Below are 19314 nucleotides of genomic sequence, written 5' to 3' on the forward strand. Positions count from 1 at the left end.
GAGCAGTACTGTCCACGCATCAAGTGTCACCTGGCTTTTTAAGGACTTCTCTGTGAAGCCAAGGTGAGGCAAAAGTGACCTGGAAAAGCCAGGCATTCGGGATTTTACTGCTTTTTTATTTTTATTTTATTGTGATTAAAGATCTATTTTAATGGGATCACCTTATGACCCAGCAATGCCATTTGTATGTGTCTCTTCAAAGGACATGGAAACACTCATTCAAAAGGCTGGTGTGTGCACCAATGGGTTCATAGTTGCACTGTTCACAACAGCCAAGGACGGAAGCAGAGTAAAAAATACCCATTGACAGATGGCTGGATAGAGAAGCCATGGGAGTGGCTGGGTAGTGGCGCACCTGGTAGAGCAGATACATTACAGTGCACAAGGACCCAGGTTCAAGTCCCAGGTGCCCACCTGCAGCAGGGAAACTTCACAAATGGTGAAACAGTGCTACAGATCTCCACCACCCTCCACCCTCCATAGCTCCCCCTTCCCTCTCAATTTCTCTGTCTCTCTCTAAAATAATTTAATAAATAAATATTTTAAAAGTTTTTTATATTTATTTATTTTCCCTTTTGTTGCCCTTGTTTTTTATTGTTGTAGTTATTGTTATTGATGTCATTATTGTTGGATAGGACAGAGAAAAATGGAGAGAGAAGGGGAAGACAGAGAGGGGAGAGAAAGACACCTGCAGACCTGCTTCACCGCCTGTGAAGCGACTCCTCTGCAGGTGGGGAGCCGGGGGCTCTAACTGGGATCCTTACGCCAGTCCTTGTGCTTTGTGCCACGTGCACTTAACCCGCTGCGCTACCGCTGACTCCCCCAATAAATATTTTTTAAAAATCCATGGGAGGGGCTGGGTGGTGGTGCACCTGATTGAGCACACACATAACAGAGTGCAAGGACCCAGGTTCAAACCTCCAGCCCCAACCTGCAGGGAGGAATGCTTCCTGAGTGGTGAAACAGTGCTGTAGGTACCTCTCCCCTTCTCGGTCTTCCTCTTCCCTCTCAACTTCTATCTCTATCCAAAATAAATAAATAAATATGCTGGGCTAGCTTCGGGGGCAGGAGACAGACGACCAGGGACTCATGGCTGAGCTGGGAACCCAGTTCAATCTTTATTGATGAGCAGGAATGCAGTGCAATCAATCTAATCCTCATTCATTAGAAAATGCTGTCCTTTATGTCTCCTGAGGCAGAAGTGTCAGGTCGGAAGAGGAAGTATGTAGGATGGGGGAGGGGAGAAGGAAAAAGCATGTGAGGAAGTATCAAGCTTCCATCTAACCAGTGGGGATTAAACCAATGCCCTGTAGGCAGGGCGGGTCTCAGGTAAAGCAGTGATTATGTAATTAGACCACAACGTTAAGCAATGCAAGCGAACCTAACATGATGATCAAAACAGAAGGGGTCTTAGAAGCAGAATTAGAAGCAGACCAACATATTTTTTTTAAATCCATGGGGTGTATACTCCATGGAATGCCACTCTGCAATTTAACAAGATGATACTCTTCTGCACAAAATGGATAGTACTTCAGGAGGTAATTATACTAAGCACAATAAGAAGTGAACATCAGGGAGTTGGGCAGTAGCACAGCGGGTTAAGCGGGTTTGCACACGTGGCACAAAGCACAAGGACTGGCAGAAGGATCCTTGTACAAGCCCCCAGCTCCCCACCTGCAGGGGAGTCGCTTCACAGGCTGTGAAGCAGGTCTGCAGGTGTCTGTCTTTCTCTCCCCCTCTCTGTCTTCCCCTCCTCTCTCCATTTCTCTCTGTCCTATCTAACAATGACATCAATAACAACAACAATAACTACACCAACAATGAAAAACAACAAGGACAACAAAGGAGAAAATAAATAAATAAATATTTTTAAAAATATTTGAACTTAAAATAAGGAAAACTTATGGTCTAAGATATGGTTCGTTGAATAGAACATAAAACGTGGGGTTTAAGTCTCCAGTCCCCACCTGCAGGGGGAAAGCTTTACGTGTGGTGAAGCAGGACTGCAGGTATCTCTCGGTCTTTTTCTCTCTCTTCCCTCTCAATTTACCTCTGTCTATATCTAATAATAAATAAAAAAGAAGTACAGCAGACTTGTATGCCTGAGGTCTCTGGTTCAGACTCAGAACCTCACACGCTCTGTTCTCTCTGTATAAAATAAACAATATTTTAAAATATTATTATTGATGGCTCAACATTGGTTCTCCAGTACTTGTGCTTAACCTGCTGCACTACCACCCGTTCCCTACAACATTGGTTCTCAAAATCATTGGGTTCCAGGGAGTTACTTCATACTTACAATTGTGTGTGTGATTTACCATACCCACCACCCCAGTTCCTTTGTCTCCTCGCCTGCCTTCTGCCTGGAGAGTCCCGTAGTTTTCAAGAGGTTAAGAGACACTCTAGTCATTTTTTTTTTGTAAGTTTGCTTTAGTTCTCTATGTTCCACACACAAAGGCAACAAATCAGTTGATGTTCACTTCATTTTTTTAATAGTTATATTGATTTCCTTTTGTTGCCCTTTTTAAAATTGTTGTAGCTCTTATTGTTGTTGTTATTGATGTCATTGTTGTTGTATAGGACAGAGAGAAATGGAGAGAGGAGGGGAAGACAGAGAGGGGGAGAGAAAGACAGACACCTGCAGACCTGCTTCACCGCCTGTGAAGTGACTCCCCTGCAGGTGTGGAGCCGGAGCCCTTGCGCTTCGTGCCACCTGCGCCGAACCCACTGTACTGCTGCCCCACTCCCAAGTTCAAGTATTTTTTTCCCTCTTCTTTTGTCCTTTTTGCCACCAGAGATATCACTGGGGCTTAGTGCCTGCACAGCTTACGACCCCTGGCAACTATGTTTACCTCCCTTCTCCCCCCAGTGGAGACAGAAAGAACTAGAGAGGGGGGCACTGGGTGGTGATGCACGTGGTCAAGTGCATATATTATCATGAACAAGGGCCTGGGCTCAAACTCCCAGTCCCCTCCATGCAGGGGGGAAGCTTCAAAAGTGGTAAAGTAGTGCTGCAAGTGTCTCTCTCTCTCTCTCTCTCTCTCCCTCTCAAGTTCTCTCTGTTTTTTCAAATAAAGTTTTTAAAAAAAGAAATGTAAAAAAGAGAGAGAAATGACATCCTCAGCACTGCTCCATTGCTCATGAATCTTCTTCCCTGCAGCTGGGGACCAGGGTTTTGAACCCAATTCCCTGCACATGGTAGCTTGTGCTCTATCAGCTGCACCAATGCCCAGCCTCAAGTTCAAGTCTCCTCACTCCCATGGAGCAGCTGTGCCTCCTTGAACTGTTTTCCAAGCAGTCCTCAGGTTCCACTGCTTAGCAGTGGCAGCTGTGTCCTCGTGTTGTCTGTGACTCACCAAGCCTTGCTCATTTCTCTGGTAAAACCACAAGGCTCCCCAGTATGTGGGGCAATTCGGTGACATTCTGAAGTCACCGTGATGATCCATCCCACAACAGGGATCTTAAACCATCAGATGAACATGGTGTCGATTTTTCACCCCTTAGGGCATGGAATGGGAGGTTAGGGAAATGACACAGCAACTTATGCACCCAACTTGCATGTCTGAGGCTCTGAGGACCCAGGTTCAGTTCCCAGAACTACCACAAATCAGAGTTAAGTAGTACTCTGCTTTAAAAAAGAAAGCTATTTCATGGTGAATCAACATTCATTTTTCTTTATTATTATTATCTTTATTTATTGGATAAAGACAGAAATCAAAAGAGAAGGGGTGGGAGAAAGGGAGAGAGACAGAGTGACACCTGTAGCCCTGCTTCACCACTCGCAAAGCTTTCCCCCTGCAGGTGGGGACTGGGGGCTCGAACTTGTGTCCTTACACATTGTAACATGTGCTCCACTACCCAGGCCCAACATTCATTTTTCCTTATTTTTTATATATACTTATTTATTCCCTTTTTGTTTTATTGTTGTAGTTATTATTGTTGCTGTTATTGATGTCATTGTTGTTGGATAGGACAGAGAGAAATGAAGAGAGAAGACAGAGAGGAGAAGAGAAAGACAGACACCTGCAGGCCTGCTTCACCACTTGTGAAGCGACTCTCCTGCAGGTGGGGAACTGGGGGCTTGAACCAGCATTCTTATGCGTGTCCTTGCGTTTTGCACCACCTGTGCTTAACCCACTGTGCCACCACCCAGCCCCTTACATTCATTTTTCTATACTGTTCACTGATAAGCAAAATAAACCAGCAAAAGCTGTCATTCACTGAGATTCACGAAGCACCTCGCATGTACCACCCAAAAGGCTCTTAACTTGGGAGTGGGTTGGAAATAAGATAATGAAATAGGTTGGAAAAGAGACATTTTTAAAAAATTATTTATTTTCCCTTTTGTTGCCCTTGTTGTCTTTTTTTATTTTTTTATTGTTGTAGTTATTATTGTTGTTACTGATGTCATCGCTGTTAGATAGGACAGAGAGAAATGGAGAGAGGAGGAGAAGACAGAGTGGGGGAGAGAAAGATAGACACCTACAGACCTGCTTCACTGCCTGTGAAGCGACTCCCCTGCAGGTGGGGAGTCAGGATCCTTACACTGGTCCTTGCACTTTGCTCCACGTGCGCTTAACCCACTGCGCTACTGCCTGATTCCCTAAGAGCCATTTTTAAAAAAGATTATGGGGCCAGGGGTGGTTCACCCAGTTGAGCTCACCCATTACTGTGCATAAGGACACAGGTTCAAGCCCCAGCATCACCTGCAGGGGGAAGGTTCACAAGGGGTGAAACAGCTGCAAGTATCTATCTCTCTCCCTCTTTATCCCCCACCCCCTTCCCTCTTGATTTCTGTCTCTATCTAAATAAACAGATTTTTCAAATGAGAGATACAGAGCACTGCTCTGGCATCCACAATGTCTGGGCTCGAACCCAGATCCTCAGGTATACAGGTCCAGCGCTCTACAATGATCAGCTTTCCCAGCTGGAAGCTCTGTTGATCCTGATGAGAGATCAGAGCTTCACTCTGTGCTGCAATGTGTTGTACCGGGCGTTGAACCTGGGGCCTTAGCATGCAAGCCCTGTGCTCTAGTGCACTGAACCATCTCTTGGGTCCTGGGTTCCAGAGGCCGGCTGCTTGAGTCAACAGTGCAGGCGCTCGCAGAAAGAGGACGCCCAGAGGTGTAGCTAAGTGGAAGTCAGGTAAACTGACCTGCATTCTGCACAGTGCCAGGATACTGTAATAGCCAAAGCAGGAGCTATTGTGCGAGGAGGAATAGCTCACTGAGTAGGAGGTCTGCTTGGCAATGAGCACAGCCTGGTTCAAGCCCCAGCACCACAGGACAAGTACCATGACAGTGGGGGAAGCTCCTGTGCTGTGGTTTCTCTCTCTGAATGAAAAATGACCTGAGGGGAGTTGGGTGGTAGTGCAGCAGGTTAAGCGTACATAGTGTAAAGTGCAAGGACTGGTGTAAGGATCCTGGTTCGAGCCCCTGGCTGCAGGGGAGTCGCCTCACAGGTAGTGAAGCATGTCTGCAGGTGTCTCTCTTTCTCTCCCCCTCTCTGTCTTCCCCTCCTCTCTCCATTTCTCTCTGTCCTATCCAACAACGACATCAATAACAACAATAATAACAACGGCAACAAAAAACAAGGGCAACAAAAGGGAAAATAAATAAATATTTTAAAAAATAATTTAAAAAAATGACCTGGGAGGGGTAAACCTGTGTGTGAGTGAGACCCCAGCCCTCCACCCTCCAATATAAATAAATAAAGTCATGGAGCCTGTGCTATTGAAGTGTCTGTTTTACTCTGCCACCCTCCCAACCATCAATAGGAACTGACTCTCATTATGGGGAAACTGAGGCGCTTCAGTGAAACCCTTGGAGCCTTATACAATGATGTCAGATTCTGAAATGGGTGAGGTATGTAGAACTCCAGAGTTACACGCTAGTTATTACTTGGTGACACCCAAACTTGTCCCTTCATGCCGGCCCAAGTGTCCCACTGCATCTGTCGGGGGTTGCGGGGGCGTCTCTTGTTCCAGAAGACTGGCCCACCCAGGTGTCTTCAGCAAGTGGCTGCCAGAGCAGAGTGGCCTCCTCCGCAAATCTGCTATGTTAGAGAGCTCAGGTGTTAGGGGGCTGGTAAGTCCAGCCCAGCAGAGAGTGGAGGGGAGGCCCAGAGAGCTATATTGGCCCACAGCTAAGTACCATTCACACCATCACACTGAATTTGGGAAGTCATTTACCATCCTGAAGAAGGGCCAGGTGCAAACAGATTCCTGCTTTCAAGACTCCTGAGCCTCCCCACCACCACCACCCCACCCCCCCAAAAAAAGCAGAGACCTTGACCCCGTAGGAAACCCCACCCCCCTCAGCCCCCACACCCTCTTGGGACTCACCCCTTCACTAGCAGGAGCCCCACCCAGGCACAGGACACATTTGATTGTATAAATAATTTATTCCTGTTCACAGCATCAGATGCATTAGAAAAGGGAACAGAACTCGGAGAGGAGGGTGAAGGATGAGAAGGACAAGAGAATCACAGCAGGAAAAACAGAAACAGAAACCAGGGACATTGTCCCAACACCACAACTGAGAATCTGTGAATTGTTCTGGACCAAACTGGGCTTCGTGTGTAAGGGGTGTGTGCACGGGGTGGGGGGTGGGGGGTGTCTCACAGAAGCTCACGTGACAGAGCCAACCTCCCTAGTGCAACCATCACTAGTTCTCCAAAGGGCAGGAGACAAAATAAAGCACGAGTAAGGGCTGGAGGGGACTCCCTTGTCCCCAAATAACCATCCCAAGGTGACAGCAGTGGTGGCTTCCTCTCTTTGGTTAGACAAAATAGGGCGTCACTAGGTCAAACATTACAGAATTCAACCAAGACTCTCAGAACCATTAATCGATACACCACAGAGTTCTACTTTACCACACTACAAACAAGGAAACACACCATTAAGTACTGATAATGCAAACGAAAACACAATGACCAAAAAAAAAAAAAAAAAAAACCGGGACAGTGATCTTGAACCTACGTCTTTATCAGCATGAGAAGCCTGGTGACAGTGTTTTGGCATCTGCAATGTCACAAAGTCAGTATCCTCTCCTCTCAAGAGGGTGGCACTACCAAAATGTCAAAGTGCTTAAGAAATTGCCTTGTATAAAAAATAATAAAGGAACATGGGTTTTGTTGTTGTTGTTACTGCTGTCGATAACACTTTATGCAGGTGACGGGACCAGCCCGTGTTGAAATCAGTGGATCTGCCGCAGATGGGTTAACTGTCACCTGGCAGGCTTTTGGGCACTGCTGAGTGCTTGTTTCTCTACTGAGTTTCTACAAAAAGGCCAGATACAACGTTAAAAAAAAAAGTGTGTGTGGTGGTGGGGGGGGGAGGAACTAGCCACTGCTAGGTTTCTCAATATGTCCTGTAAGAGGTTTCAAGCAGGAAGCTTCTAGCTCCAGTTTACAAATCCACTGTCTGACTGACATTTCCCAGAGGCCTGGGATTTTGACTTGCCAGCCCAGTGTCCACAGACCTCCTTGGTCAAGAAATTTCTATCAGTGTGTGTGGGGGTGGAAGTAGGGTGGGGAGGGGACCAGAGTCGACCAGCAGATATGAATTCACAGAAGTGGAGGCGGGTTAACATAATAAGACACAAAGGGGAAGTTTCCCTTTTTTTTTTTTGATACTGTGCTTGGGGATAAATGACAGCTCTTGCCAACCAAGACTCCGTCCTGACTATAAAGGATCTTTGCAATTACATTATGAAAAATATGCATTTCTCCTCCTTCCACTTTCTCTAGCTCCCAATGTTGCCTCTCTCTCTCTCTCAAGCCTCTTTCAAGCAACATGTGAAGCTCCCGGGCACAGGTGAGCATGACGTCACTGCTTCTCTCCCCCTCTCCAAATGCTCATTGTCTGCTGGGCTTGGCAGGCCTGTCCCCATAAGCATGAATGGGAGAGAGTCCACCCCTCACCTCCCCACCCCCATCATCTCCTTCTTCCCTTCTCTCTGAAACCCATGTGGCCTGGTCCACAAGCTAGGGGTTTTGTCATTTCTTTAGGCCATGGCATCCAATCCTTTAAGGGAGGCACTGTCAATGAAACACAGAAAGCCCCACGGCATGGGGCCCCAAGGACTCAATCTCTGAAATTTGAGTGTGTCGCCACTTGCTGGGTCAAAGGGGTATTCAAAGGACAAAGCCATTCTCCCCTGCACCACTCCCCCTGCCCCCAGGTGAATATGTCTAAGGTGAGTGTTCATTTGTTAAAGGCATTTTTTTAAAGAACCCAATCTCACCATTCAGTGGTTTGTATTGCAAGAGGCATCCCTTGCAGAGAGAGAGAGAGAGAGAGAGAGAGAATCTTGCAATTCAGCACACTTCAGCTAGTGCACCTCCCGTAAGCCAATCAGCAGGCTAAGAGAATTTAAGATGGGACTGGGTATTTTGCCCATTGCACCAGGGAGGAGGGTTAGGAAGGAGGAAGAGGGGAGCCCAGAATCTACACACACAAACACACACACACACACACACACACACACACACACACACACACACACCTCTCTGGCATATCCACGCCTGGAACCTTACCCTTGAAACACCTTAACATCCCTGCAAACAGTGAATTCATCATTCTGCCACCACCTCCAACCGTTGTTGGTTTTTTTTTTTCTTTTTTTTCTTTCCCCAATTTTTATTGGTCTCTTTGTGTGATGTGACCTTATACATGGACAGAGCCCTGAGCATCTGGAAGATGTCTTGTTTCCAGGCTGGAAAAAGCAGTTCTCCACCAAACCAGTCTTCCTCAGCCACCACAAAGCAGAAGGAAAGGGTTGTTTCTGCCCCAACCCCCGGCCAGCCAGAGCTTTGGTCAGCACCGTCCCAGGCTCACCGAGGGCAGCACCTTGGTTTCACCCAGGCCACCGCCATGTCCACTGGGTCCCTTCGAGCAGGACAAATGAAATCTCCACAGGGGCCTGCCCTGGGACGTGAAGCCAGCCAGCTTCTGTAGCCGAGGGGAGGGGGGACTCCCCGGGTTCCTCCCGTGCCTGCAGGTTCCAAGGACGGGTATCCCCCGGTGGGGGCTGAGCATACCTGGATTCACTCACACCCCAGTCTCCAGAGGGCGGGGCAGCCCAACCTGTGGCCTGGCCAGAGCTGGGAGGAATTCATCTCGCTTTTGTCTCTGACAACAATTCCCTGGGCCCGGAGGGAGGGCTGGCCGACAGCAGGACCCCACTACCTTGGGTGTGGAGGGGGGCGCAACCCATCAGTGGCTCCTGCCGCAGTGGCGTGCAGACAAAAGGTCCCTCGGGCTGGGCTGGGCGGGGTGGGGGGGGGGCGAGAGGTGTGGACAGAGCAGGCACCCCCAGGTGAAGTGTTTCAGATAGAACCCCCCCCTCGATAATGCGGGAGAAGCATCGCTTTGGTTCGCTGTCTTTGTTCGCCGGGCGTGGGTCCTGGCTGGTTCGCTCCCTCTGTCTGTCCATCCATTCGGGGCTGCTGGCTGGCGCTGCTGCCCGCACCGCGATGGCCGGGAAGGGTGCGGACTGGGCGCGGGGTGGGGGCTGCAGGAGGGGTGTGCTGGGGGGGGGGGGTCATTACCGCTTCTTCTTCTGCTTGAGGGACTTCCTGCGTTTGAGGATCATCTCGTAGAGCTTGTCCATGCCTTCGGTGAGGCCCTCGCCGATGATGGCGCAGGCCGGCTGGACGTGGTAGGTGGTGGCCGGGATGAGCTCGTGCAGCGCCAGCTGCTTCTCGATCTCGGCCACGGGCAGCGACTTGGGCAGGTCCTGCTTGTTGGCGATGACCAGCAGCGGCGTGCCCTGGTTCTCGGCGAACTTGGTCACCTTGTGCAGCTCCGTCTTGGCCTCCTCCAGCCGGTCCACGTCCACCGAGTCCACCACGTAGATGATGCCGTCGGTACAGCGGCTGTAGGACTTCCAGAGCGGCCGCAGCTTCTCCTGGCCGCCCACGTCCCAGAAGTGGCAGCTGATGCCCTTGGCCGTGCCGTTGCTCAGCTTGATCTTTTCGGTGTTGAAGCCGATGGTGGGTACGGTGTTGACGAACTCGTTGAACTTGAGCCGGTAGAGCACCGTGGTCTTGCCGGCCGAGTCCAGGCCCAGCATCACGATGTGCAGAGACTGGAAGGCCGAGATGTTGGCGGAGATGTTGCCCATGGCTGCGGGGCTCTGCGGCTGCGGCGGGGGGCGCTCGGGGGCCGGGCGCGCCCCCTCCGGCCCCGGGTGCCCGGGGTGCCCGGGGTGCCCGGCCGAGCGCTCAGTGGCCGCGGTCCCCGTGCGCGCCGGGCATCACTCCCCGGGCCCGGGCTTTTGTCTGCGGCCGCGCCGCCCGCCCCAGGCCCGCCTCACTGCGGCTGCCGGGGCCTTGCCCCTCAACCCTCGCGCGTCCCGGGGGCCCTCGGATCAGGGTGCCGCCCGCCCCCGCCGCTACAGCTCGCGGGCCGCGCCGCGGAGGCGCAGGCGGGGCGCGGGTTCCCTGAGCGGCTGCCTGGCTGTCCCTGCAGTGACCGCGCCGCCGCTGCCGCCGCCGCCTGCCTGCAGCGCGGGAGGCCGCCCGGCCCCGCCTATTGGCCCCGCCCCCAGACTGCCTGCGCTGAAAGCCGCCAGGCCCCGCCCATTGGCTCCGCCCATTGGCTCAGCCGCGGGCTTGCCGCGCTGAAGGCCTCCAGGCTCCGCCCCTGTCCCCACCCCTTATCCCCGCCCCTACTTTCGCCCCGCCTCCAGCCTGAAGCGCGGGAGGCCGCTCGACCCCGCCCCTTAGTTCCGCACTCACCTGGCCCCGCCCCGTTGGGCCAGCCAAAGTCATCGCCTTTTGCGCCCTTCCGGCCGACCACACCGCCCGCCTCTCCGGCTTAAAACCCCCAACCCCAGGAACCTCTCCTCCTTTAGCTACCCCGAGACCCGGGCCACGAGAACTCCAGGCCTGCCCTCCTCGGGGGGCGAGGGAGCCGGTTCTAGGGGGCCCCCAAACTGCAGGTGCTTACAAGGACGGCATCCCCTGTCTAGCTGCGGAGCGCCCCAAGACAGTGCACCAGTGATGACTGAGGGCGCTGGGGTCAGGTCCCGGACACCCCCCAACAGAAAACCCTGGCCGCCTGCACTCCAGCACCCAGCCCTGGAGATGCCCCCACTGTGCCCTTTGCAGCTGCGCCCTCCCTGTCCCGGCCTGCTTCCCCACCCCACCTCCAGGGGGCGCACGCCGCACACCCTACTCCTACCTGGGGTGCTGTGGGAGCCCAACTGACCCTGTACTCTGGGGCGGTGGGGGTAGCGGTAGGCATTTATTTGCATCTGAGGCTTCGATGAGAACATAAAGATTCATGGTCCCCTCCCCCAGACAACTCACATTACACATCTTTCCCACACTGCCCCCTCCACATCCGTCCCCACCCAGGCCACTGGCATTCGGGGTAGGCCTTGGGGTCTCCGAGCACCTGCTGCCGACCTGCTTGGAGACTCAAAAACTCCCTGCCGCAGGTGAGCCCCTCGGGTGCACCTGCTTCCGGCTTCTCTAGTTCCAGTGCCCTGAATACAGCGCAAAGGCACATCCTGCCCCAGTGCATTGTGGGCAACTCCTGGACCTGGGTCCAGAGGCTCTGCTTCAGGCAGCCTGCCCAGAGACTTTTATCCAATTTCTGAGGCAGGAAAGATGGGGCTGGCTCCTAGGAGGGTAGAGATAAAAAATGATAAATCACTCATTGATGAATAGAATCTACAGTTTAGTGAAAATGCTCTCCTTAATCACCACCGTTTATGTACTTACGGCTTTTAAAAAAGTGATCTTATTGGCCTTCCAATGTATGGGAAGATCACATGTGTAGAAGGCAGTACAAACCCCTTTATCTGGAACCCCAGATAAGTAATCGTTTTACTTATTTATGTAACGAGAGATGGAATGTGTGTGTGCGTGAGAGAGAGAGAACCAGAGCATCGCTCTGGCATAAGCAGGGCTGGGGAATTAAACTCTGGATCTCATACTTGCAAGTTCTGTGCTCTGCTGCTGAAATACCCTCCCAGCCACCCCACAGGTGATTTAAAAAAAAGGGAGCTCTTCACCTCCAATTGCACCCAAACACTATCAGGGCTTGCCTGTATTGTAAGGCTAAGCTTATTTCTCCATGGGCACAGCACCAGGGCTAAGGGCTTAAGCTCTGATGCCAGTCTGGGCTAGCATTTCCTCACCACTTTCTCACCAGGTGGCACGACCTAGCTCACCATTGCCAAGCATCCCAGCTCCAAGATGCCTCCTAACACATGTGGTTGTGAAGGGAGAGTGAAAGAAAGTATGTAAAGTGCCAGGCACCTAAGAAATGCTCAAATAACACCATCTTAAGGAGTGCAGAGCCTGGCTTGGCAATATAGTTGTTGAATAGTGAGGGCTGTGCCCTTCAGAGCAGAGGGGGAAATGTGTGCACTTCAGATAGCTATGGGGATTAGAGCCCTAGGATGCACAGGGACCTTGGCTGTTGTGAGGCTAATCACACCCCACGCAGAGGTGAGTATTCCTTCACCTTGAGCATGTTGAGGGATGAATATGAGAAGCTGGGCCCGAGAGCTCACAGGCGTGCAGCACGTGTGATGGTCTGTGCTTGGCCTTTGCATCCCTGGGCTCAGGCTCACCACAGCCCCTGCGTTTAGGTGGTACAATACAGGGGCGCCCTCTACTGGGCATCTTGTGTAATGAGCTCCTACTGTATGGAATAGGATGGAGTGATGGGATGGATGGATGGACGGATGCATGCATGGATGGATGGATGGATGGATGGATGGATGGATGGATGGATGGATGGATGGATAGATGTAAGTGTGTATTTATGGACGGATGGATTATTACAGATACTGGGTCTCTGTCTTAAAGCTCCACCTGTTACACGGAGAAAGGCCTCCTGTGCAGGGCTCACAGCTTGGGAGCACACACACACACACACACACACACACACACACTCACACACACTCACACACACTCACACACACTCACACACTCTGGCTTGCGTCTTGTATGCAGGCTGGTCAGAGCAGAAGGGGTTTCCTGGTCGTGAAGTTAGATACGCCAGACAGAAAGAATGACTATGGGATGATCTCACTCACATGCAGAACTTGAGAAACAAGAGCAGAAAGGGAAGCACAGCGTAGAATTTGGGCTGGGTTTGGTGTATTGTGCCAAAGAAAAGGTTTCTGGGGAAGGAGGAAACTAGGGTAGGGGGCTTTGGGGTCCTGGTGCCTGATGGTGGAGGGGGGGCAAAGCTATCAGTGAGAGTGTTTGGCAGATGCCTCTCATGGTAAGATGAGAAATTTTACCCATGAAGCAATAACTGTACTTACTGTAAACCATAATACCTCCCAATAAAAAGAAAATCAAATTAAATCAAATTACACCTTTAAAAAAAAGGGGGATTGCCCAGAAGGACTGGGGACCAACCAGGAGCAGGGCCATCTTCCCATGGAAGGGCAAGAAAAGACTTGGAAACCAAAAGTGGTTTCTGATTCCTTTAATAATTCACCCTCTCTGATTAAATTTCTCCTCAGATAACTACAGTGCAGAAAGATCCAGGAAACAAGTCACAATGAGTGCCCAGTGATTAGAGAGTTCTGAACCAGAAAGAATTTGATGGAAACTCAGCTTCATTTTCCCTCTCCCCCTCCCACCTCCACAGCTGAATGTTGACACCTGTTATTTCCATTTAATTAAAACCTTGTTGGCTGGACCCTAGGGAGAAGGGGACAGTCGTGCCTTTGTGCCCTGTCCTTCTCTGAGCAGCTGTGTGTGTGTGGGGGGCAGGCCAGCCACCAGCCTACCCTTTGTCTGCGGTGCAGCCACTCAGGGTGAATTCTTTTCAGTTGGCAGAGCTGTCACCTGTAAGCAGGACTTGAGCTTCTGAACAGAATGCTTTGGTTGAAGGAAAAAGGCAAAGGTCTCTTGGTGCCCTTGTTGCCTGGCCTTTTCTCACACTTTTGGGTACTCTTCATCAGTCTCCACGTGTCCCGCCCAGGGAATCAGAAGGCCCTGCCCGTGAGTGGCACCGTCCTTCTGCTTGATTGCTCCACCTGCTGCCCAAAGATGTTGCAGCAGGGATGCTCACAGGCTTAGAAGACATCACATACCAGACCTCCAATACATGGTGCTAAGCTTTGCTCTCCTTTCCTGCCGTGACCCACAGACCCTGTGTGCCACCTGCCTGCAGAAGGTTGGAGGCACCCAGCGCTTGGTCTTACACCTTCTAGTCCTCTGTTCTCATAGCAGCTGGTTTCATCTGCTACTTATGGTTTTTCAGTATCCTCACCAAAGTCAAAAGAACTAGAATATTGAACTGATTGAAGATTGAAGAACATCTGCCTATCTATCTATCTGTCTATCTACCTCCATCTCCATTATCTACCTATCATCTGTCCTTTGTCTCTTGACCTGTCTATCCACCCTCCACCCATTAGTCTTTCAGTTCACCCACCCATTCTCTCTCTCTCTTCCTCTCTCTCTCTCTCTATCTATCTACCCATCTATTATCTACATACCATCTATCCTTTATCTCTTGGCCTATCTATCTATCTATCCACAAGTCATCCCTCCATCCATTTGCCTATAAATCCATCCACTCATCTGTCAGCTATCATCTATGTATCTACCGATACCTGCCCACCCATTCCTCTACTTACACACCCACCCACTATCTACCTACACCCAGCCTCCATCTTTTCATCTATCCATCCATTCACATGCCATCCCTGCAGCCATTTCTCTTCCAATCTATCCCCCCACCCAATATCTGTCTATTATGGATCTGTCTTTCTGTCTAAATAGTCCTGTCTTTAGCAGGGCTATAGAGCAAGTGCATCAAGCCAGACAGAAGCATCTTCCCCTTCCATACTCCCTTCCTACATCGAGCCACTCCCAACCCATATCATTCTCTCGGAATAAAGCCTGGGAGCCCTTTCGCATCCTATTGATTGGTTTTCTGCTTGTTCAAGATCACTGCCTTCATTGACAGCTCTGATAAATGTCCTACTTCCTTCTGGCTCTGCACAGAACCGGCGTTCACCTGGGTATGTATCTCTGCCCTGTGTGCCTGCTCACATAGGAATGGGGGGGGGCTAATCTGGTCACCCTAAAACCAATGTATTTCACAAGTGGCAAGTGAAGGAGGGGACTTAGCATCTGTCCCCTTCTCCACCTGTGCTGGGGGCAGGTGAGCTCTGTGGGACTAGTCCTCTTCTATTCAGAGGGAGACAAGAGTGAATCCCACTCAATTCCTTGCCCTGAGCTGCCTTGTCAATCTAGCTTTTGTCACACAGTCCTGGAAAAAAGACCTCGATCACCAGTATTCGCCCAGTTTAGGAGAGCGCCACTACCTGACCCACACAGGCAGGTAAGACATGAAGAAATCAGACCCCAAAAGCCAAATCCAACCTTCGATATGATCCAGAAAAATACTCAACTGAACTTTGACACATGAAACAAAAACTGAGGACATGAAGCTGGATGGTGGTGTTCCTGGTCGAGAGCTCATGATGCAGTGCTCAAGGGCCAGTGTTGATGGTCTCCATCCCCACCGGAAGGGGAGAAGCTTCTTAAGTGGTGAAGCAGTGTTGCAGAAGCCTCACACCCTCCATCTCCCCTGCCCTCTCAACTCCTGTATTTATTCAAAATAAATAAATAACATGTATCTTTAAAATCATGGCTGTGTGGTGGTAGATAAAGTTGTGCTGAGAAGGAGCACTAACCCTGCCACTGTGAAGACAGGTGACAAGATGGCTGCCCGTGAACCCGGAAGCAGATTCTTACCAGACACCGAGTCTGTCAGTAACTCAACCCTCGGAACTATCTTATAAACTTAAAAGAAGAAAACAAGAAAAAGTGCCAAGATGAAAGGGCCAACCAGATCAAAATTATATATATAGTGCAAAGACCTGGTTTCGAGTCCCCAGTCCCCCGCAGGGGGGAAGCCTTGTGAGTGGTGAAGTAGTTCTGCAGGTGTCTCTCTGTCTCTCTCCCTTCTCTACCACCCCCTTCCCTCTTGATTTCTGGCTGTCTCTATCCAATAAATAAAGATAATAAAAAAAGATTTTTTCCTTTTTTAAAAAATTTATTTATTCCCTTTTGTTGTCCTTATTGCTTTGTTGTTGTAGTTATTATTGATGCCATCATTGTTGGATAGGACAGAGAGAAATGGAGAGAGGAGGGGAAGACAGAGAGGGGGAGAGAAAGATAGACACCTGCAGACCTGCTTCACCGCCTGTGAAGCGACTCCCCTGCAGGTGGGGAGCCGGGGGCTTGAACCGGGATCCTTATGCCGGTCCTTGCACTTTGCGCCACGTGCACTTAACCTGCTGCGCTACCGCCTGACTCCCCAAAAAAGAAAATATTAAAAAAAATATTTAGAGAGAGAGAGATGGGAGGACGGGGTAAATTTTGGTCCTCTTCCTACTTTCTCTTGATTTTACCAGTCTCATTTCAGTTGGTCAGACAGTGATATAGCAGGTAAAACGCATGTTGCAAAGACCTGGATTCACAAATGATGACCCAAGGCTGCAGGCTCTTTTTCTCTCCTTCTCTCTTTCTTCTCTTGATTTCTCTCTGTCTCTATTAAAAAGGGGGAAAAAAAAAGGAAAAAATGGCTGCTAGGAGTGGTGAATTTTATTTTATTCAATCTTAAATTTTATTTTATTTTATTTTATTTAATCTCTCTCTTCTCTGTGTTTTATTTGATAGGATAGAGAGAAAACTGAGAGAGGAGGAGCTCTTGAAACTCTAGCCCTGCAGGTGGGAAGAGGGGCTCAAACCTGGTCCTTTGTGCATGGTCATAAGTGCATTCAGTTGGGTGTGCCACCTCCCAGACCCCTGAAAATAGTTTTCACAGAAAGAGAAAGAAAGGAAAAGAAAGCGGTGGTGCACCTGGTTGAGCACACAAGTCACTATGCACAAGGACTAGGGTTCGAGCTCCCCACCCCCACCTTCAGGGAAGAAGCGTCAGGAGCAGTGAGGCAGGCTCTGCAGGTGTCCCTTTTTCTCTCTCCTCCTCTATCAACCTTTCCTCTCTCAATTTCTCTCTGTTCTATCTAACTAAAAAAAGAAAGGAGGCTGGAAATGACCACCAGGAGCAGAGGATTCATCATCATGAAGGCATTGTGCCCCAGTGATAACCCTAGTGGAAAAGAAAGGAAGAAAGGAGAGAGAGAGAAAGAGAGAGAGAGGAAAGGGGGGAGGAAGGTAGGAAGGAAAGAAGGAAGGAAGGAAGAAAGGGTTAGGGGTAGATAGCATAATTATCTTATGCATAGAATCTGTTATGCCTGAGGCTCCAAGCACCCACACCACCAAAAGCCAGAGCTGAGCAGTACTCTGTTAAAAAAAAGAAAAAAAAAAACAGAGGAGGAGGAGGATAAGAAGAACAATAAATGGAAAGAAAAAGAAGAAGAAAGAGAGAGAGAGAGAGAGAAGAGAGAGGAAGAGAGAGAGAAAGAGAAAAGGGGAGGAAGGGAAGGAAGGACAAGAAAAGAGAGGAAAAGGAGAAAAGCTAATGAATGTGTACACACAGAGAGTGGCTGCATCCACACATTTAAAGTGCCCTGAATCTCATGTTGCATTCTAGAAAGAATTAAAATCAATGTAGCAAATGCCCAGAGAAGGGAGCACCCCTGCCACCAATGCCAAACAGCTGGAAAGAGGTCATTCCTGCTGGCTGTGCCGGAAGCATGAACGTCACCTGGCAGGAGCGTGCTGGGAACCGGGGAAGCAGCCTCAGGGGCAATGGCGGAGGGTCTCACTTTCTCAGGGGGATTCCTCTTCCCCCTCATGGTCAGAACCGCAAGGTTAAGTGAACATCACCATTTCCAAGTGGCTGGTTATTGGTTTTTGTCTGCTCCTGTCAAATTGACCTTTGTCTCCTCCACAATCATTCCATTTTTTGTCCTTTCTTTGGGAGCATTGTAATAGTCTATACTGAAGAAGTTACACCAGATGGCTGAGCTACCCAGCTTCTGATTCTGAAGTTGTTTGTTCACTCTTCCTAGTCCAGAAGTTTCTATCTGAGCAATCAGAGTCAGAAAGAACATAACATAGCCAGGAGGTTCTCCACACCCCATGACTGTATGATCACACTGGTGACATCATATTTTCTGCTTTTTATTTATTTCTTTTTTAAAAAATAAACACTCTTTGCAAAATAAGAAGCACTTCTTGTTAGTCCTGTTTCGGTGGTTTGGGGTGGAGTGAGTGCATATATGTGAGCTTTAAGAAGTCAACATTGAAGTAAACATGTACAGGAGTGTCAGTGTAAATCGTCAAAAATTATTTTCCTGGTAATCTATTTCTTTAAATGCACCAGATGTTTTACTTTTCATCCATCATTTAACATGCTTCTAGGTATGTGAATGACTGAGCAGCAAAGATACTTTTTTTTTCCCTTTTTAATTTAATTTAAGTTGAATGAAAAAGAGAGAGAGAGAGAGAGAGAGAAAGACCAGAGCACTGCGGAGGTCTAGCACATGGTGATGCTGGATGTTGAACCACGGACTTCGGAGCGTCTAGCACATGGTGATGCTGGATGTTGAACCACGGGCTTCGGAGCCTCAGGCACGAAAGTCTTTGGCAGAACCATTCTGCTCTCTCCTTGGCCCTAAAGATGTTCTTCACATGGAAAATGCTGATTATGTATCTGCAGCAGAGGAGCCAACCTGCATGGGTTCACAGATATTGCTTAGGATATGTGTGAGCCCAAACCACTTCAGCATCTGACTGTGTGTGCTCACAAGGTAAAAGAGATTGACAGCACCTCCAGGCACAGCCCCTCTCCTGAGGACATTCCCTGTTGCTGGGGAATCCAGGAATCACACAACTTGGGAGAATACATCTCTCCCACTCTCCTCTTGCTTCTGCGGTCTAATCATTAACCACTACCTCCTCACACTGAAAGATCTCATGGGTTTTTTTTTTTATTTCTTGATTGGGGAATTAATGTTTTACATTTGACAGTGAATACAATAATTTGCACATACATAAAATTTCCCAGTTTTCCATATGACAATACAACCCCCACTAGGTCCTCTGTCATCCTTTTTGGACCTGAATTCTCCCCCCACCCCCACCCCAGAGTCTTTTACTTTGGTGCAATACTCCAATTCCAGTTCAGCTTCTACTTGTGTTTTCTTTTCTGATCTTGTTTTCTCAACTTCTGCCTGAGAGTAAAATCATCCCATATTCATCCTTCTGTTTCTGACTTATTTCACTTAACATGAATTTTTTTCAGGGTCTATCCAAGATCGGCTAAAAAAGGTGAAGTTACCATTTTTAATAGCTGAGTAGTATTCCATTGTGTATATATACCACAACTTGCTCAGCCACTCATCTGTTGTT

General features: G+C 49.4%; 1 protein-coding gene across 2 annotated transcripts; it reads right to left on the reverse strand.

Annotated features, from left to right (window-relative positions):
• Positions 1-6382: 6382 nt before the first annotated feature.
• On the reverse strand, positions 6383-10511 carry ARL4C (ADP ribosylation factor like GTPase 4C). Of its 2 annotated transcripts, none has more exons than XM_060193828.1 (2): positions 8484-10511; positions 6383-8449 (listed from the first exon to the last, which is right to left on the reverse strand). In XM_060193828.1, the coding sequence occupies exon 1, from the start codon at positions 10125-10127 to the stop codon at positions 9549-9551; it is 579 nt and encodes a 192-aa protein (XP_060049811.1). In that variant the 5' UTR covers positions 10128-10511; the 3' UTR covers positions 6383-8449; positions 8484-9548. The 2 variants fall into 2 exon arrangements, with proteins under 2 accessions (XP_060049811.1, XP_060049812.1); XM_060193829.1 differs by having other exon boundaries at positions 8480-10511.
• Positions 10512-19314: the final 8803 nt, after the last annotated feature.

The sequence above is a fragment of the Erinaceus europaeus genome, chromosome 7, assembly GCF_950295315.1.
Source record: "Erinaceus europaeus chromosome 7, mEriEur2.1, whole genome shotgun sequence".
NCBI classification, from domain to species: Eukaryota; Metazoa; Chordata; class Mammalia; order Eulipotyphla; family Erinaceidae; genus Erinaceus; species Erinaceus europaeus.

What these genes read in the sequence shown, in the direction of transcription:
- ARL4C (XM_060193828.1), bottom strand. Translation starts at nt 10,127, where the DNA reads ATGGGCAACATCTCCGCCAACATCTCGGCCTTCCAGTCTCTGCACATC.